General features: G+C 40.1%; 4 protein-coding genes and 1 long non-coding RNA gene across 10 annotated transcripts; 3 read left to right on the top strand and 2 right to left on the bottom strand.

Annotated features, from left to right (window-relative positions):
• The first annotated feature begins 1,612 nt into the window (after window positions 1-1,612).
• Window positions 1,613-4,859, top strand: LOC124193099 (apoptosis-inducing factor 3-like). Of its 2 annotated transcripts, none has more exons than XM_046586757.1 (13): window positions 1,613-1,868; window positions 1,945-2,082; window positions 2,157-2,280; window positions 2,343-2,452; window positions 2,546-2,608; window positions 2,686-2,862; window positions 2,961-3,127; window positions 3,203-3,327; window positions 3,470-3,572; window positions 3,675-3,795; window positions 3,917-4,161; window positions 4,221-4,362; window positions 4,422-4,859. In XM_046586757.1, the coding sequence occupies exons 2-13, from the start codon at window positions 1,953-1,955 to the stop codon at window positions 4,736-4,738; spliced, it is 1,824 nt and encodes a 607-aa protein (XP_046442713.1). In that variant the 5' UTR covers window positions 1,613-1,868; window positions 1,945-1,952; the 3' UTR covers window positions 4,739-4,859. The 2 variants fall into 2 exon arrangements, with proteins under 2 accessions (XP_046442713.1, XP_046442714.1); XM_046586758.1 differs by having other exon boundaries at window positions 1,623-1,868; window positions 2,160-2,280.
• LOC124193102 lies at window positions 4,809-5,516 on the bottom strand. The gene is made up of 3 exons (XM_046586761.1): window positions 5,317-5,516; window positions 5,096-5,207; window positions 4,809-5,013 (listed from the first exon to the last, which is right to left on the bottom strand). The coding sequence occupies exons 1-3, from the start codon at window positions 5,379-5,381 to the stop codon at window positions 4,861-4,863; spliced, it is 330 nt and encodes a 109-aa protein (XP_046442717.1). The 5' UTR covers window positions 5,382-5,516; the 3' UTR covers window positions 4,809-4,860.
• Window positions 5,517-5,720: 204 nt separating this feature from the next.
• Window positions 5,721-7,972, top strand: LOC124193100 (cysteine desulfurase, mitochondrial-like). Of its 2 annotated transcripts, none has more exons than XM_046586759.1 (10): window positions 5,721-5,978; window positions 6,045-6,115; window positions 6,185-6,301; window positions 6,374-6,511; window positions 6,595-6,787; window positions 6,849-6,983; window positions 7,065-7,222; window positions 7,284-7,449; window positions 7,513-7,708; window positions 7,821-7,972. In XM_046586759.1, the coding sequence occupies exons 1-10, from the start codon at window positions 5,813-5,815 to the stop codon at window positions 7,882-7,884; spliced, it is 1,404 nt and encodes a 467-aa protein (XP_046442715.1). In that variant the 5' UTR covers window positions 5,721-5,812; the 3' UTR covers window positions 7,885-7,972. The 2 variants fall into 2 exon arrangements, with proteins under 2 accessions (XP_046442715.1, XP_046442716.1); XM_046586760.1 differs by having other exon boundaries at window positions 5,731-5,969.
• A 379-nt stretch (window positions 7,973-8,351) lies between these two features.
• LOC124193103 lies at window positions 8,352-8,793 on the bottom strand. Its single transcript, XR_006874036.1, has 2 exons — window positions 8,660-8,793; window positions 8,352-8,593 (listed from the first exon to the last, which is right to left on the bottom strand). It is a non-coding gene; the product is annotated as an uncharacterized LOC124193103 (long non-coding RNA).
• A 163-nt stretch (window positions 8,794-8,956) lies between these two features.
• Window positions 8,957-13,726, top strand: LOC124193098 (armadillo segment polarity protein-like). 4 transcript variants are annotated; one of them, XM_046586754.1, is made up of 17 exons: window positions 8,958-9,114; window positions 9,302-9,373; window positions 9,440-9,579; window positions 9,642-9,762; window positions 9,827-10,014; window positions 10,075-10,224; window positions 10,319-10,473; window positions 10,560-10,861; window positions 10,922-11,070; window positions 11,155-11,364; window positions 11,428-11,560; window positions 11,622-11,743; window positions 11,802-11,972; window positions 12,032-12,182; window positions 12,245-12,396; window positions 12,714-12,810; window positions 12,942-13,726. In XM_046586754.1, the coding sequence occupies exons 2-17, from the start codon at window positions 9,340-9,342 to the stop codon at window positions 13,208-13,210; spliced, it is 2,544 nt and encodes an 847-aa protein (XP_046442710.1). In that variant the 5' UTR covers window positions 8,958-9,114; window positions 9,302-9,339; the 3' UTR covers window positions 13,211-13,726. The 4 variants fall into 4 exon arrangements, with proteins under 4 accessions (XP_046442712.1, XP_046442710.1, XP_046442709.1 ...); XM_046586753.1 differs by having other exon boundaries at window positions 10,075-10,233; XM_046586756.1 differs by lacking the exon at window positions 12,714-12,810 and having other exon boundaries at window positions 8,957-9,114.
• The last annotated feature ends 3,916 nt before the right edge of the window (window positions 13,727-17,642 follow it).

The raw sequence follows: 17,642 nt of genomic DNA, 5'->3' as shown, positions 1-17,642 counted from the left end.
TTTCGATATATATATACGTGACAAACTGTCCCGGGTATATAGCTTTTTTACAGTATATACGTCTATTTACAAAACTACTCTTGAATTGCCTTGTGTGTTGTGGCGTTGTGGCTGCCTTGACGACAAAAGAAATGAAAAGTATTAAAGTCTGCAGTTTTATTTCTCTTTGTTGCTTTTCATCCGATCAAGTTTCAGACAAGACATTTTTTTTTCTTCTTCTTCTTCTTCTTTTCTATTCTTTAGAGAATCCCGTCCATGATGCGCAATCTTCTTGATGCCAACGTCGGTTTCCTTTTTACATGGGGATGGAAAATGGAAAAGACACCAGACAGAGCAACAGCATCAGCAGCAATGAATAGCCGTCGCCGTAGGTTCATATAAAATAGCCGACTGCCAGCTGAATCTTATATTGTCAATCACCGTAGTCTCGTATTGCCAACCTGATAGATTAAGTGAAACAGCATTCAAGGTTTTCGCCCTTTCGCTTAGGCTTTTGTACAGGCTTGTGCGGATTAAATGTTGTCCAACTTTGTTGTCTCTTATAATACTTCAAGTTTTATTTGGCTGCCGCTGATAATAAGTCCTACTCTGGTATAATATTCGATAACAACTAAGATGATTATAACAAGGTTCATTTGAATGCAAAAAAAAAAAATAGTGTGTGAATAAATCAGCATCTTAAATATAATATTTTTGAGTTAAAATTATTTTTTAAAATTCCGAAGTGAATTTGCTGGGCTAAAATTTATGAAATGTCTGTCCATCCTGAAGAAAGCTGTCGTCGAATAATTGGATTTATTTGACAGATTGGTGGATTAAGAGATCCGTCAATAGCTACGTGCGAGCTGTGAATGAGAAGGTTTCACAAAGAATTGAGACCTCCGTGATGCACCAGAGTTTATTACGCTTGGGCACATCAGTGCTAAGCTTTAAAGTCTGTCCCAATCTACGTACGTATGATGTTGGTATAATAAAGGGTTAAAGAAATTTCAGTAAAATTAAAGCAGCACAAAAAAAAATCAAGTGAACTTAATACGTTATCCATCTTACTTTCAGAAAATAAGCTATTATGAATTTATCCATAAGTCCTTACTTCGAGCTGTCGGCGAGCCTTATTTTTAAATAAAATTGCTTCTAATGCTAATGCTATATATTTTCTTTAATCGTTCCATCGTGGTAAACTATCACAATTAAAGAAGGCCATTGTTTTTTTTGCGAATTGGTGGTCCTCAACGAACGCCACCTAGTCGCGTTGAGGAATAAAACTAAAGAAAACGACATCACAGCGGCAAAAATTTGATTAAAAAAGGGTTCAAACTAATGGTGTAAATCATTTTGAAAGAAATTTACTTAATAAAAAGTAAATAGCTACCTCAGTTTAAACGGTAGCGGATGTGTCCAGGAGTAGCTAGGCACCTGACGTTTGAACCATACCGCCACGCAAAATGAGATTTCAGGAGCTCGTCAATAGGGGCACTGCAACCGAATTTTACTGTTAAACGAAAAACGTCTACACTCTACTGACTGCTGGGCAGTGACGTCATCTCTTTTTCTCTGTAACCAAGGGAACGTCTTCCAGATGGCGCTGATACCACGTAGAGGACGTCCGCGTTTTTTGGGTTAATGAATTGATAATGTTTTCAATGCAAGTCATTGTTCGTCAGTGTGTCACAATATTATTTATGAAAATGAAGGCGCGTGACACCAACGAATTTTGAACAGTAGCTGTTCATGGCTTCAGTAGAGACAGAGCCCCTCTATTTAACAACAACTCACTCCTTGATTGGCTTATTTGACGTCTGACTAAAAAAAAATGGATCGGCTATGATAAAGGACGAATCAATGATAGTGAGGGGAAGATATAAAAGGTGAAGCATCCATCTTAGTGGTGAACTGTTCAGTGTTCTCTTATCTTTCTGTGTTTTCGGTGGTTTCCGTTTGTAGCAGGAAAAATGGGTATAAACTGCACAAAAGCGTCGAAAGTGAAACCTCAACAGCAGCAGCAAAATCAACAAGTAGAAAGTAGGGCAACTACAGTTGATTCAGTGCCTGCAAAGGCATCTGTTGCTGAGAAAATGTCAGGTAACACTTTCTTTAGTTATTTGACTGAATAAGGCAAACTCTCGAAATAATATATGACTTATTGTTTATTAAAGTAGATACAAAGAAAGATGCCCCTCAAGATAATTCCATTCCAACATTGGCAGATGGAGAAATTGATAAGCAAATTTCAGTTGAAGAATACAAATTATGCTTGACTGAAGATTTAAAAGAAAATGAGTAAAAAAAAAGCAAGTGGTTATGAATTAAATCCTCCTGAATTGAATTCTTTTATATTCTAGAATGAAAGTGTTTGAAGCTGGAGAAAAGCAAATATTAGTTGTGAAAGAAAATGGAAATGTGTATGCGATGGGTGCTAAATGCACTCACTTTGGTGCCCCATTAAGTTCAGGTTATAAATGAAGCATTTAAAAATTTATTAACTTTATTAAGAAATTCCAAGCAATACTGTAATGTTGAAAATAACATAAAACTTTAATTACAGGCATTTTTTGCAAAGGAAAAGTTTATTGTCCTTGGCATGGTGCTTGTTTTAATTCTAAAACAGGTATAATAATAATATGTCATCATCTAAAATCTAAAATTTGAATTTTTCTTCTTATACATATGCTCTGGTTTAACTAGGTGACATTGAAGAATTCCCAGCCTTAGATCCTATTCCTGTGTACACTGTTAATGTTGATCCAAATACTAATGAAGTTAAAGTCAAAATCAATAACAAAACTAGCAATGAATCAACTCATAAGCCACTCTGCAAGACCTCTAAAGACAGCAATGAAGTTGTATTAATTATTGGATCAGGTATTAATATTGCTGAGCAAGTTTGATTTTTAAAATGTGTCATCCCATTAATAATTTTTACAAGCCTGACTGATCTGAATGAAAATTGAAACAAAAAGGTGCTGCTGGTCATAGTTGTGCTGAGACCCTGAGACAAGAAGGATTCACAGGACGAGTAATTATCGTGACCAAGGATGAACATCTCCCTTACGACCGCACAAAATTGAGCAAGGCTATGAATTTAGAAGCAAAACTTCTGTCTTTGAGATCAAATGAGTATTATTCGGTAATATTTTTTGCAGTCTACAGTCATCAGAATGCATGCTTAGATTAATAAGCTTTTTAAATTTCACAATTTTAGAAAGGCGACATCAAATTTATGTTCGAGAACAGCGTTGAAGGTGTTGATGTGGAAGCTAAGTCTGTGCTTCTCAGCAATGGTGTCATCTTAAATTATTCTTCGTTGGTAGTTGCAACGGGAGGCAGGTAATGTATTGCAGATTGTTTTTATTACTATTTACTGTTTTGCCTACTGCTTTTAGATATCCACTTTTATAATTTTCTTTTATCGTTTTATTTATTTATTTATATTTTTGTATTTCTTTTCATTTTATATATTAAACAACAGGCCAAGACCAGTCCCCTGTCCAGGAACCCATCTAGCGAATGTATTTCTACTTCGGACACCCAACGATGCAAACCGTATACATACAATTGCCAACAACAAAGAGGTAACTCAGGAAGAAAATTGTTAAATTTTATCTAAATAAGGATACTTGGAACAGATAATAATAATTAAGCTACAACATTTAAACCAATGATTAAACAAACAGATTTCCGTCGTGATTGTCGGAACTTCTTTTATCGGAATGGAGGTAGCCGCATATCTAGTTGACAAGGCCGCTTCCGTCACGGTAGTTGGACGGAGTTCCACTCCATTTGCCCACGTTTTTGGTAATTGACAGATAAGAGATAACTGCAAGAGCTTTTATTTGTTTTTCTTTTCAAATAAAGTTTAAAAAATTCGTTAAGGCATTTGAGAAACGCGCGTTGAAATAATTCTATTACTTTATAGGATCTCTAATTGGCAGAAGACTACAACAATTGCATGAGGAGAAGGGCGTTAAATTTATTATGGATTCCGAAGTGGGTGAACTGCTCGGAGACGAGGAGGGCAAGTTAACGGAAGTGATCCTGACATGTGGCCGCACTTTAAAAGCGGACATTCTAGTTGCTGGACTAGGAGTTTTACCCAGCACCGAATTCTTGCGAGACTCTGAAATTGTCCTCGATAGTAGAGGTTTCGTACCAGTGGACGAGGTAAATTTTCACTACTAGTTTTAGAGTATGTAGGTTATAGCTTAATTTATTTGTCTTAGCATATGAGAACCAACTGCAGGGATGTTTACGCTGTAGGAGACATTGCTTCGTTTCCTTTGCATGCAAAAGAAGAAAATGAAACCAGAAAACTTGTAAATATCGGGCACTGGCAAATGGCGCTTCATCACGGCCGTACTGCAGGTAATAATGACGGATTGAAATTATTATTGAAGGTTTGTTTCTCACGATTTTCTCCGCAGCTCTTACTATTATGGGACGATCGGAACCAATCTACAAAACAACTGTTCCATTTTTTTGGTCTTCTATGTTTGGGAAAAGCGTACGTTACTGTGGCTACGCTCCACAGTTTGATGATGTTGTAATCCATGGCGACCTAGAGAACCTTAAATTCGTTGCATTCCTCTGTGAGCAAGAAAATGTTCTTGCTATTGTCACTCTCAACTATGATCCCCTAGCAATTCAGTTTGCTGCTTTGTTAAGAGAAGGGAAGACACTGCTTAAGCAGGATATTTCTGAAGATCCTAAAGGCTGGACCACCAAACTTCAAGACTTATAAATCAAATTGGTTGGATGGACAAATTTAATTTGTTTTTGCTGTTTCATTCACCAACACAAAGGAACACAAATCTGATTTTTACTGTTTTAATTCACTAAATACAAAAGAACATTAACTGTTATTCAATCCCACTTATTGGAAGCCATCAAAGGACCTTCAAGGCGTTCTTCAAGGGTTACATGAGGTTTGTATGGTCTACTTTGTTTTAAGTAAATCTTATCAGCCAGCCATTTTTCGTGTTTTCCCAAAGATTTTGAAAAGCCACTTTCTTCTTCCTAAAAGGAAAATTTTGAAAAATTAGAATGAAGCTATCTAGATCAACACATTTTTTTGGTAAACAAATATATAGATTTCTACCTGAGTTAGGAATGAATGTCTCAAAAAAAACATGGTTTGTTCCTCAATGGCAAATCTTTTTCTTAGTCGTTCTCCATTTTCTTCATTATGTTTATAAACCATTCGATGTTTTCTAATAAAAACAATATAGTTAAACATATAATTTTCTGAGGGTAAACGGTAAGGGACATTAACACAATTTAAGCATGTCTGTGGTCAGGCATAATTATATATTTTATTACCCTCCCCAAATATTCCCAGGCGGCATTTTTTTCCTGAAACCACATAAAATGCTTGAAAGTCGCATTCTAATTGGTATTGCAAATGTTTTAAGTAAATATAACTTTTAAAATAAGGCTTGAACCTTGAAATCACTAAAAAACTGAAAGCCTAGATTCGATTGTTTACTTAGCGTCGACTGCTTTCGCTCGTGTAGTTTTATCTGACACCATTGTCAGCTTCGCTACTCAGAACTCAGAATCCAGATATTGTTATATAACGAAAAACAAACCAATAAAAACATTTTAAATTTACTTAAAGTAAATTAATTGCTAAAATGTCAATTTTTAAAGAATAAACAATATATTTGATTCTATTATTTACAAAGGTCCAACGCCGCATTTTACTAGCCTTAGGCAATCCATGTGTTTCATAACCAATAACCAAAATACACTTGATTTGTACGGTTCTGCACTTCTGCGATTTGTTGTCTAAAATTTATTTGTTGAAGTTTTTAAAATGTTTCGTAACTTTTCGAAATCAAACCGTTGGATTGTATGTCAATTTTCTTTAAAAGCAGAAAGTTTGCTAACAGAGAAGACATTTCATCAAAATATATTAAAATTCCCTATTTCAAAATGCATTGCCCTATCAAGAAAATACAGTACACTGACAGGTATCAAGGGTAAGACATAATAACTCCACTTAATGATCAGTTATTTGCTAATATGTGATCTCAACTTCATTATAGACAAAGATTTCAGTAAATTTGAAGGTGAAGGGAGACCACTGTATTTGGATGCTCAAGCCACAACTCCAGTTGTAAGTATAGCCTATGAACAAAAATGTATCATTCTTGAATGTAAATATATTTACTCCATTTAACTTTAGGATCCAAGGGTATTAGATGCAATGCTTCCTTACATGACAAATTATTATGGCAACCCTCATTCAAGAACTCACTCGTATGGATGGGAAAGTGAGAAGGCAGTTGAAGTAGCTCGTGAGGTTGATTTACAAGAAAATGTTTTACAATTAAGAATACTCATCAAATTAAAGTTTATTTAAATACTATTTCAGCAAGTTGCCAAGCTTATAAATGCAGATCCAAAAGAAATTATTTTCACATCTGGTGCTACAGAGAGTAACAACATAGCAATTAAAGGTGTTGCAAGATTTTACAAAATGAAAAAGAATCATATAATCACTACACAGACAGTAAGATCTATTACATGAAATAACCATTATTTTTTTCCTTATGGTATTGAGTAAAAAAATTTTGTTTTTGTGATGATTTTCAGGAACATAAATGTGTTCTCGATTCCTGTCGCGTTCTCGAGGGGGAAGGGTTTGAAGTAACTTATCTTCCTGTTCTTCCTAGTGGCTTAATTGACTTAAATAGTCTTCAAAATGCAATCAGACCTACAACTGTGTTGGTTTCAATAATGGGTGTCAATAATGAAATTGGAGTTAAACAGCCATTAGCAGAAATTGGTTTGAAAATTTAAACATTGTAGAGTCTATTTTTCTATTCATAAATTTTTCTCAACATTAGGTGCTATGTGTCGAAAAGCTAAAGTGTTTTTCCACTGTGATGCAGCTCAAGCTGTAGGTAAAATTCCGATTGATGTCGAATCGATGTCAATTGATTTAATGTCCATAAGTGGACATAAGATCTATGGTCCTAAAGGTATCAATTACAATTTATTTGATTATTATTATTCCGATGTAATTGACTTTTTTTTTGCATCGCTCGTTTCTTGAACAAAAGGTGTTGGTGCTCTTTACGTGAGACGCCGACCACGGGTTAGGATTGAAGCTCTGCAAAGCGGAGGTGGTCAGGAACGAGGAATACGTAGTGGAACAGTTCCTACTCCGCTGACAGTCGGCATTGGCGCAGCATGTGAAATAGCTCAGCAAGAACTTCAGGTTTTAGTTCATGGCGTAGTATTATCTACATATCACTAAATTGATCCAAATCGTCTCTTAGTATGATCACGCCAGAATCAGTAAACTATCCCAACGCTTGATCGATCAGATTAGCCATAGTTTAACACACGTCATACGAAATGGAGATCCCGAACACTCCTACCCAGGTTGTGTTAACCTTTCTTTCGCCTACGTCGAGGGAGAAAGTCTTTTGATGGCCCTGAAAGGTAAACTTTAAAGGCAACTTCCACTACCTTTCTTTTTAACTATATTTGTTTTTATTACATAAGACGTGGCACTATCAAGCGGAAGTGCTTGCACCTCAGCATCGCTGGAACCTTCATATGTTTTGCGGGCCATTGGCGCTGAAGAAGATTTGGCGCATTCTTCTATTCGATTTGGAATTGGGCGATTCACCACCGAAGCTGAGGTTGATTACACCGCACAAAAGTGTATTCATCAAGTCACCAAACTTCGGGAAATGAGGTAAATACCGAATTCGAAGAAGTCGAACCGTAACCCGGGTCTGGAATTCCCCGACAAATAACTTCCTTCATTTCTGCTAAAAATGTTAATTATGTTTTTTCTCCACTTTTAGTCCTCTTTGGGAAATGGTCCAAGAAGGGATTGATTTGAAAAGTATCAAATGGACGCAGCACTAATCTTTCCATTCAAAAACAAAACTGAAAATGTTGCTGTATAAATTCAGCCTTGTAAAGAAAATGATTTGGAAATATACACTGAAAATAGTGTTGACCAATAACCTTTAATATCTTTTAAGACGATTGTTGCAGAAAATGGTATCGTAAAGTTACAAGTTACTTTGGACTCTTTAACAGTAAAATGAGCCGGGAAATTTATTAGCTATCGGTACCATTGCGGTGCAATAATAAGTCAATATAAAGTATCGAAGGACTAGATCTAGAATAGATTAAAAAAAAAAAAAAACGGCACATCCTGCAGAGAAATTTGACAGCCTTAATATGTCCGTTTTTTGTTCAATAAACGAGTTGATATTTTTGACAATGCCAAACGACTAAGTTTCCGTCGAAGCTCTTTGGGTTAAAAAAGTTTGAAGTCGTTCCTAGCACACAAAAAAGCAGGTGTGCATGGTAACGAAGACTTTTGATTCCTTTCACACTCTTTGTATGTGATTTATGGGGCACTTTTACTTGACATTATACTTGAAGTCATTACATGAATTTCATTTAAAGTTTGGAAAAGGTGAAGAAGTTAATGTAATCTTAAGCGAGCAAGCGAACTTTTGTTTTTTTCATTGCTGCATATCGGGAAAAAAGTACAAAAACCGAAATTTCATATTGCGGCGATTTATTCTTTAGCCAATCGACAGCAATCCACGGCTCCCTACCCCTGAAATGCCAACCTATTTATTACATAGCTGTATCTAGGTAATTAAAAAAGGAAGAGGTTAAAAACCTGCTTGAGAAGCAATGCACTTTTTTTTATCATTTGTTCAATGGTATTTGTGAGTCATTCCGAACTTGAAACTTTTTTTTATTCCCCTCCCACTCTTTCCGTCTGGACAAACGGGCAGGGGAAACTAGCTATGTATTCCTACGCTAGAAATTTTAAAAAATATTCTAAAATATTATTGGACTTTCCCACAAATATTTGTTTTATTATTTTTTTTTGTTTTGGAATAAAACACATTAAATACGTAATTTCAAGCTATATTTAAATGTTTTTGGTTTTATTGGTTTACCATAGAAAAACAGAAAACGCCAAAAAAATAGTTCCGTTTCAAGCTGATGGCCGCCATCTTTAAGGGCTTTTTAGACGCGTCAGTACTTCAGAACGAAGCAGGTCCTTGTTTTCTGATTGTGGCAGGTGTGGCTCTGTTAATCTCTTGTCACCAAATCGAAATTCCAAAGGTATGTGACCTTAAATTGTTTAAAATTACACTTAAAATGTTTTTCGAAAGCAAACAACAATTTTCTCGACTTTTGAATGGCTTTTTACTGTGTCGAAATCTCAAGTGACAGTCAAACACGCAGTTTACTTCATCATAGTTGCGACACTTTGTTAGCCCTGGTTCTTACCCTCGTTTCTTTATTTAAGGTTATCTCGTCGCAAAGTCGTCGATACACAGCCGCATCATGAGTTATCAGATGCAGGCACAAGGGAGGCCAAGTATGAGCTTTTTTAAATTAAAATTTTTCATTAAATCTATTATAACTCTTTAATTTGTATGTATAGTGTCACATGGGCAATATGTTAGCAATAGCCCTGCTGATCTTCCTATGCCCAGCGTTAAGGAACATACATTGATGTGGCAAGGAGTTGGGCAACCTGGATATGTAGGAGATTCAGGAATCCAAAGTGGGGCAACCACTCAGGTAAATATTGAGTGAATTGTGCGAGTGAAGGTAACCTTTCGAACTAAATGTTTACTTCTTAGGCCCCATCACTCTCTGGAAGAGGTGGTGATGATGATATGGATACTTCTGAAGGAGGAGTCATGCTTAACATGGGTGGATCAAGTGGCTATTCAGCTGGTTATACTCAAGACCAAGTTGAAGGTAAACAATAAAATATTTTTGATTCTTATTGCGGTATATGTTTTAATCAAATACTTTGTTACAGACATGAATGCTCAGTTAAACCAGACTCGCTCCCAGCGTATTCGTGCTGCCATGTTTCCAGAGACACTGGATGAAGGAATGGAAATTCCATCTACTCAGTTTGATACCACACAGCCAACTGCTGTTCAGCGTTTAGCCGAACCGTCGCAAATGTTGAAACATGCCGTTGTTAATTTGATCAACTATCAGGTATTATTGCTGAAATTCAAAATTTTGAACTGCTTAAAGTAATAATATTTGGGTTGGTAGGATGATGCTGATCTAGCTACAAGAGCTATTCCCGAACTGATCAAGTTGTTGAACGATGAAGATCAAGTTGTCGTATCTCATGCTGCCATGATGGTTCACCAGTTGTCCAAGAAGGAAGCGTCCCGCCATGCTATCATGAATAGCCCACAGGCAACCAAAGTTTCTATGATTTTATTATTACTCTGTGTTACACTTCTTTTAAAATTATTTTCCAAGTTCATAATGCATATCCGTTTGATCGTAGATGATTGCGGCTCTCGTTCGAGCACTGTCCAATAGCAATGACCTGGAAACAACCAAAGGTGCCGTTGGTACCCTGCACAACCTATCACATCACCGCCAAGGATTGTTGGCTATTTTTAAATCTGGGGGAATTCCAGCTTTGGTGAAGCTGTTGAGGTATTGTCCCGTCTCATCCTTCATGTGTCCGAACTGACGGCTTTCTTCAAACGTTACTTATTTTTATTTTTTGTCATCTCGAAAAGCTCGCCCGTGGAATCCGTTCTTTTTTATGCTATCACGACGCTGCACAACTTGCTGCTCCATCAAGAAGGCTCAAAAATGGCCGTTCGTTTGGCGGGTGGTTTACAGAAGATGGTTGCTCTCCTTCAGCGCAACAATGTCAAATTCTTGGCAATCGTTACTGATTGTCTTCAAATTCTGGCGTATGGCAATCAAGAATCCAAGTTGATCATTTTAGCTTCACAGGGGCCGATGGAACTTGTTCGAATTCTTCGGTCATATACTTACGAAAAGCTGCTGTGGACCACTTCACGAGTTTTGAAAGGTAATTTATAAAAACCGTAATGTTTAATGTACGTGATTTATTTATAAATTTTTTTCCCAGTGCTGTCGGTCTGTTCTAGCAACAAACCAGCTATTGTTGAAGCTGGAGGTATGCAAGCGTTGGCAATGCACTTGGGCCACCAAAGTCATCGCCTAGTTCAGAACTGTTTATGGACCTGCCGCAATCTTTCCGATGCTGCGACCAAGCAGGTGATTATCTTCTAAAAGAAAAATTATTTTATGTTCTGCTCCTATCTTAAGGACAATGCTTATACCTTTATTTTTCTCTTACAGCAAGAAGGTTTAGAAACCCTGCTTCAAGGACTTGTTCAGTTGTTAGGTTCTAGTGATGTTAACGTAATCACTTGCGCTGCCGGAATTCTCTCTAACTTGACTTGCAACAACCAACGCAACAAGACTGTTGTGTGTCAAGTCGGTGGTATCGAAGCGCTGGTTCGCACCATTATTCATGCTGGCGATCGTGAAGAAATCACCGAACCTGCCGTAATATATCCATCTTTTTAAAATGACAAACGTGTTGGTTCTTACAAAATCCATTAATTACAGATATGTGCTCTGCGTCACATGACATCACGTCACGCTGAAGCTGAAATGGCTCAAAATGCTGTTCGTCTTAGTGGTGGACTGCCCGTCATTGTCCGTTTATTGCAACCCCCCTCTCGTTGGCCACTCATCAAGGGTATGTATCATTATAGCAAGTTTGTCTTTTAAAATGTCTCATAATTACCATTTTTGTTTAGCTCTGATCGGGTTGGTTCGTAATCTGGCTTTATGCCCTGCTAACCACGCTCCGCTGCGAGAACAAGGAGTTATTACTCGTTTGGTGCAGCTGTTGATCCGTGCTTTCCAAGACATCCAACGAGTACGTTTGTTTTAGGTTTCACATTTTATAATTTTCTAAATAATATGATTGTTTTTAGCGCTCGTCGGTTGTCAGCTCAGGCAGCGGTCAGCCACAAGGATCCTACGCCGATGGAGTAAGGATGGAAGAAATTGTCGAAGGTGCTGTAGGCGCCCTCCATATTTTAGCTCGCGAGTCCCATAACCGGGCTGTTATTCGTGGCTTGAGTGTCATCCCTATTTTTGTCCAGGTAAGAAAACGTGTTTCAAACTTGCAATCAATATGTATTAACTTTTAATGTCATTGCAGTTGTTGTACAACGAGATAGAAAATATTCAACGTGTTGCTGCCGGCGTACTCTGCGAGCTGGCCTCTGATAAGGAAGGAGCCGACATGATCGAACAGGAGGGTGCAACTGCTCCTCTGACAGAACTACTTCATTCTCGCAATGAGGGTGTTGGTAAGCTATTATTGTGCCAGTGAAAGAGATATAGACTTTTAAAAGTGTACTTCTTTGAACAGCAACGTATGCGGCTGCTGTACTTTTCCGCATGTCTGAAGACAAGCCCCAAGATTATAAGAAGAGGCTATCTATGGAGCTGACCAATTCCTTGTTCCGCGAAGACCATCATTTGTGGAATGGAGATCTGCCTTTGATGCCTCCCGATCTTCAGGTTTGATTGCATTCTCCCCTAATAACCCTATACTAATCTTTAACTTACATCATCCCACCCATTCTGTCTTCCAAAAGTTTAATCCGAACTAACCGACAACTAAACCAAGGTGAGGCACTAATTCGCATGCCTCCTGGAATGACTTTTTTTTTTTTTTCCCTTTTTGTTTTGCATGAAAACTTGCATGCATCCCCAAACGCTTTTTTATTGCCTTTTCCATTTGCCAGTCTTTTATCACCCGCTGTTTTATTATTTGTTCCAATCCAACGTTTTTATTTTATTTACATTTTTTGTTCACTTGATCGGCCGGCAAGCAGGATATTCTTGCACCTGACCAGCCTTATGAAGGTCCTTATGGGCAAGGCCCACCCAGTGTCCACTCCAACCAAGATGGAGGCAGGTCTTATCGTCAAGGTACAATTTTAGTGGTTACTGTATACATATTTACATCCGTGATTGATGAAGACAGTCAGTTGAGGATTTTTATTCGCTTTGACTTCGGATATTGTAATTTTGTGGTGTTTTTTTTTTAAATTTTCAAATAGGATATGACGCCCTACCCGTAGAATCGATGCAAGGATTGGAGCTCGGTTCACACCATGGCGGCCCACCACCTTCTGCCACATCTCCGACCATGGGCATGGGGATGAATATGGGGCATTCAATGGGTCTTCCCATTCAATCCAACAACTACGCCCCGGTAGATCACATGGGTTCTGATTTGGATTTCGATCCTCTTAACCACATGGGTCAGGCCACACCTCCCCAACCGCCCCACGATGCCCAGGCCGCTTGGTATGATACCGACCTTTAAAGTGGTTGCACCCAAACGCAAAGCAAAAGTCGAAAGATTTAAGCACTACAAAACTCCTTCTTGCATATCCACCACGATGCTCCTCTCTCCCCTTATTGCACTGACAGTATCGCAGGTCGTCCTTGCTCCATTTTTCAATGAATAACCTGCATGTTCCAAAACGTAACATGTGTACTTGTCCTCATTCCTTCTCCTGCCCACTTCTCCTCAAGCTCTGTTACCGTGTGGTGTTCTTCCTCCTCGATAATCGATTTGCATTTTCTCCCTTCCACATATTTCACCTTACAATCTCGTAACTTTTCGTGTGTATGTGACAAGGAATCCGTCTTCCTCTCCCCTATCCTCCAGAACTTAGGCGATTTTTAGCAGACAATCCCTTGCGCGTAAGATTTCCTCAATTTTTATTTCTCGTTTCGATCAACAATTTTTCAAACCCAAAATTAGATGGATACTTTGAATGTCCTCCCACCATTAGCGAGCAGCTTTGAGCCTCCCTTATTATTGATTCGATTTGTTCGTTTTTTTCTCCGTTTTTTCGACATTAAACTCTTAAAAAAAGTTTAAAGTGTATTTCTAATTATGTCTACTGCTCTCAACACAGCAAATATCTCGTTGGGTTTTTGTATGTGATGGCTTTGACCGACACCCACTTCAATTCCAGGGGTGGTGGTAGAATTTATTTTCGCCACTGGAGCTTTAGAGTCGGCGGCGGCGAGAGTAGTGGTGGTGTTGACATGGAGCAGACGGGTCGGACGACGGATACAGCATACCAGAGTCGCAGTTATGCTTTTTAATATGGCTGAATGCGGCAGCCGTGGGTCGTAAATCTCAGATGACGCAAATCGTCTGATAAGGAGCCATTCGTCTCTCAACCCCGTCTTTGCTCCTTCGGTTTTTCTTTTTTTTTCTCCTGCCGTCCGTCGTCTTGCTGCGAAAAGGCTTGTGCAGGATGCCGACTGTTTTGCGCCGAGTATAGAACGCTTGTAAAACGTATGCAAATAGCTTTGATAGAAAGGGAGAAAAAGAAGGGGAGGAGTCCGGTAGAGTGATGGCTGGCAACGGGTTAAAGTTTGCTGTAAACGAAACAGTTCCTCCCCATCCTGTCGTTGCGTCGGCCGGTGCTTATAACTCTTTCTGGTTGGTAAGAAAGGAGCGGGTTGACGGAATGGAGCGAGATGAGAAAAGGAAAGAAAAATGGCTATCCATGAAGGGATCGACGAGAGAGACTCTAGAAGTGATGAATGCCCATCTTTTTGTGCTGTCTCCAGCAGAGAGCGTCTCGCCACCTTCCAGCAGTCCCTCGAGCGATCGAGTGGTGTCGCCTTATTTATTGGACTTGGCCGGCGACAGTTGACGCTGATGATGGCTTTATGCTGAGAGCTCCGAGACCCCCCCCCCCCCCCCTCTTCTCTATCTTTCTTCTCTTTTTCTTTTTTTTTGGGGTGCAAAGCAGAAGAAGAGAGGAAAAAAGAACCATTTATAAACAAGAAGAGTGGTTGTGTTTCAAAGTCTAAAGCGTAGGAACATACGTCTTTGTCAGGGAAACGATGGACGCATTGCAGTTTGGCCGGCCGAGTAAAGAGGATATTCTTTGTAGATATTGACGTTCGCCGAGGAAACGGAAACTTGTGACAGTTGTGTGATGCTCTGGGGCTAAAAGTTTTTGTTTCTCTCAAGACGACTGAACGTCTTGAGTCCTCTTATGGCGTTACCCCCATCCTGATTTATGTGACCTGCTGCTGTGTCGCTCTAACGGACGTGTTACTCTCGTCTGCACAGCCATCCATAAATTGTGCGAGATGCCAACCGAGAGGAGAAGACGACGACCGGGAAAGAAAGTAGTAGTGGTAGTTGTAGTTGTACTAGTCCCGAAATAAGGCCGTTTGTATGACGGAGCAGGCCGAAATATACATGCGTGCACACTTGACATGGCCTCTACGTCGTCTAATAAAACAAGAAGGGTGGGGAGGAAAAAGAAGCTAGACTGGCGCATCAGCACGCAACCCAGTCAGTTGCTGCTGTAGAAAAAGGAAGAAAAAAAGCCAACGATATCGAGTTTGAATGATGTGGGGGAACAACACGCTCACGGCCGTACTATTTTCTGCACATGTATTCGGTAAACATGTCGAGACGACCTAGATGTGGAGCGATTTATGACCCGTCTTCGTGCTGCTTCATTTGCATGGCTCCTATTCCCTTTTCTGAAGGAAATTTTCATTCGGGATGGAAGTTGGTCGTTTTGTCTTGCGAGCAGCCTCCCAAAAAAGCCAGCCTTGATGGATGCTTCATCAAGATCTGTGCGTGACGGCGGATGACTATCGAGTGTGAGTGCTTCATTACGAATGGAAATGGCGATTTAGTTCTTCACATCACGTCGACTCTCTCTCTCTCTTAAAAGAAAAGGGGGGAAAAGAAAATCGCTGTCGATACTAAATCGATGACAAAACGCTGGAAATCTCTTTTAATCTACGTCATCTCGATCGTGTTTGTATTTAGCCGAGTTGAGAATTGAGGCTAAGATAAATGTTCCTTCAAACAACCGAAATTTCTTCTTCGTCTTTGTTGGCTGTTTGGCACCGGTTTGTTTGGTGTTGCGAACTTGCTGGTGATTGCCCGAAACGATATATAACTCGTCCCTTAGCTACACTTCTTTCTCTTCTCTATGAAATATTAATATTTTTTTCCCCAGCCCCGTCTTCTTTTCCACTTTTTTTTTCTTCTTATTTCTCGGTTGGCGCTGCTGCTGTTGGCGAGACATCACTTTGATTTACGGGCTTTCAGTCGCGAGAGTGAGGGACGCAAAAGTTCAGCCGTGCATGGTAACGATGCCGCCGCTAGCCCAATTTCATCCGCTCTGCGTCCCGACTCTCTCTACTAGACACGATCTAACCACCCAAAGAACTCCCTCCCTCCCCCTCTCTTTTTTCAAATTTATCTGCTTCCAGCCGCGTGTCACGTCAAGTCACTCAAGAAACTAAGGCAAGAGTTTTTTCGTCAAGATGACGACGGCGCGCTCGTCATAAAAGTGGCAGAGAAGCGCGAGAAGAGACGGCTCGTCACACATGATGCTATTTTCAGGCCCTGCTATATTTTTTCGATGCTGCTGCTGCTGCTGGGCTTGTGCGCGCTGGCAACATAATTTCGAGTCGACGATGACGAGAGACAATGATGTAAGAGAGAGACGTTCGAGAGTATCGATCATCTCTCTTCCACATTCGACTTGGACTCTTGAGGGAGCGACGGATTTTTTCAGGAAGTCCAATAGACGGCACAATCGCGGGAGAGAGATGGATGTGCCAATGAGATGAAAAGAGGGATCCCTTGCCAAATTGTCTGGGCTCCGCCATTTTTTGGCTCGGCCCCCTCAAAAACTCCCGGACGGACGCTTATCCGGCGATCTCCCGGAAAGACGTTGGGCAACAAGACAGACCGTTCTCTATCTCTTTTTCTTTCGGCCTCCTGATGTGAAAGCAGGTTTGTCATCCGAACGCGTGTGTGAGGTGTTGACAAGGGCTTGTCTTATTGCCATCCTTGCGCGTGCAAGGGATGGGACCACTATTAAATCATCGCCCACGTAGTGAGAGATCCTGATTGCGAAAATCTGGACAGAAGCTCAGAATATTCAACCACCGAAATCTTTTTTCGGCTTCGCAATTTTCTTTTGCTCTACGAGAAAGAGATCGGTGTCGAGTAAATAGAAGAAGATTCGCCTTTTTTTCTTCTTCTTTGGAAGGGGCTAACAACTTTTGATCTCCACCGAGAGAACGAGACGAAATATACGACGAGCCGACGTCATCTTTATGTTGGCGTCGCGGGAGGAGGACGCTGCTGCTACTACTACTACTGCAACTACTACTTCCATTTGAGCGGGCGAAATGGGTCGGAGAAAGAAGGCGAGTCGAATGATGGAAACGTTCCTTCTCCTCTTCTTCTTCTACTTGTATATCGTTCGGGAGAAGGGGGAATAAGAAGCAGTAAGGACGCAGCAGAGAGGGAGAACGCCAAACTGTCATCTTCACCGACTCGGCCGAGAATTCACGCTCGATGTCGCCGATCTTAAATCAGTCGTCGGGGGCGCAATGCTGGCATGGCCGTACGCCATCATCCCAGGAAAGAGAGAGAAGCCGCCTCGTAACTCAACTGCCGGCAACGACACCAGCGCACATACTCTCTCCGGCCGTCGTCGTCGTGACGACCGACGGCCGTACAACACGAGGACTCTTCCCGAAAAGTCCTTCTCTCTTGGTTCTTTGATTTCATGCGACTCTTTCCGCCCTTTTCTGACCTCTTATTTCTTCTGGGCCATCTGATCCATCCGACCCGCTTTACCCTCTTGCCTCTCTATATCCATCGTACAACATCCCTCCCAAAAGAAAATGAAGAAACGAATAGCGAAAGAGAAGGGGGGACGACGAAGGAAAAGAAGAAGAAA

This window comes from Daphnia pulex, chromosome 4 (assembly GCF_021134715.1).
Source record: "Daphnia pulex isolate KAP4 chromosome 4, ASM2113471v1".
NCBI classification, from domain to species: domain Eukaryota; kingdom Metazoa; phylum Arthropoda; class Branchiopoda; order Diplostraca; family Daphniidae; genus Daphnia; species Daphnia pulex.
This window is presented reverse-complemented; position numbering and strand designations above follow the sequence as displayed.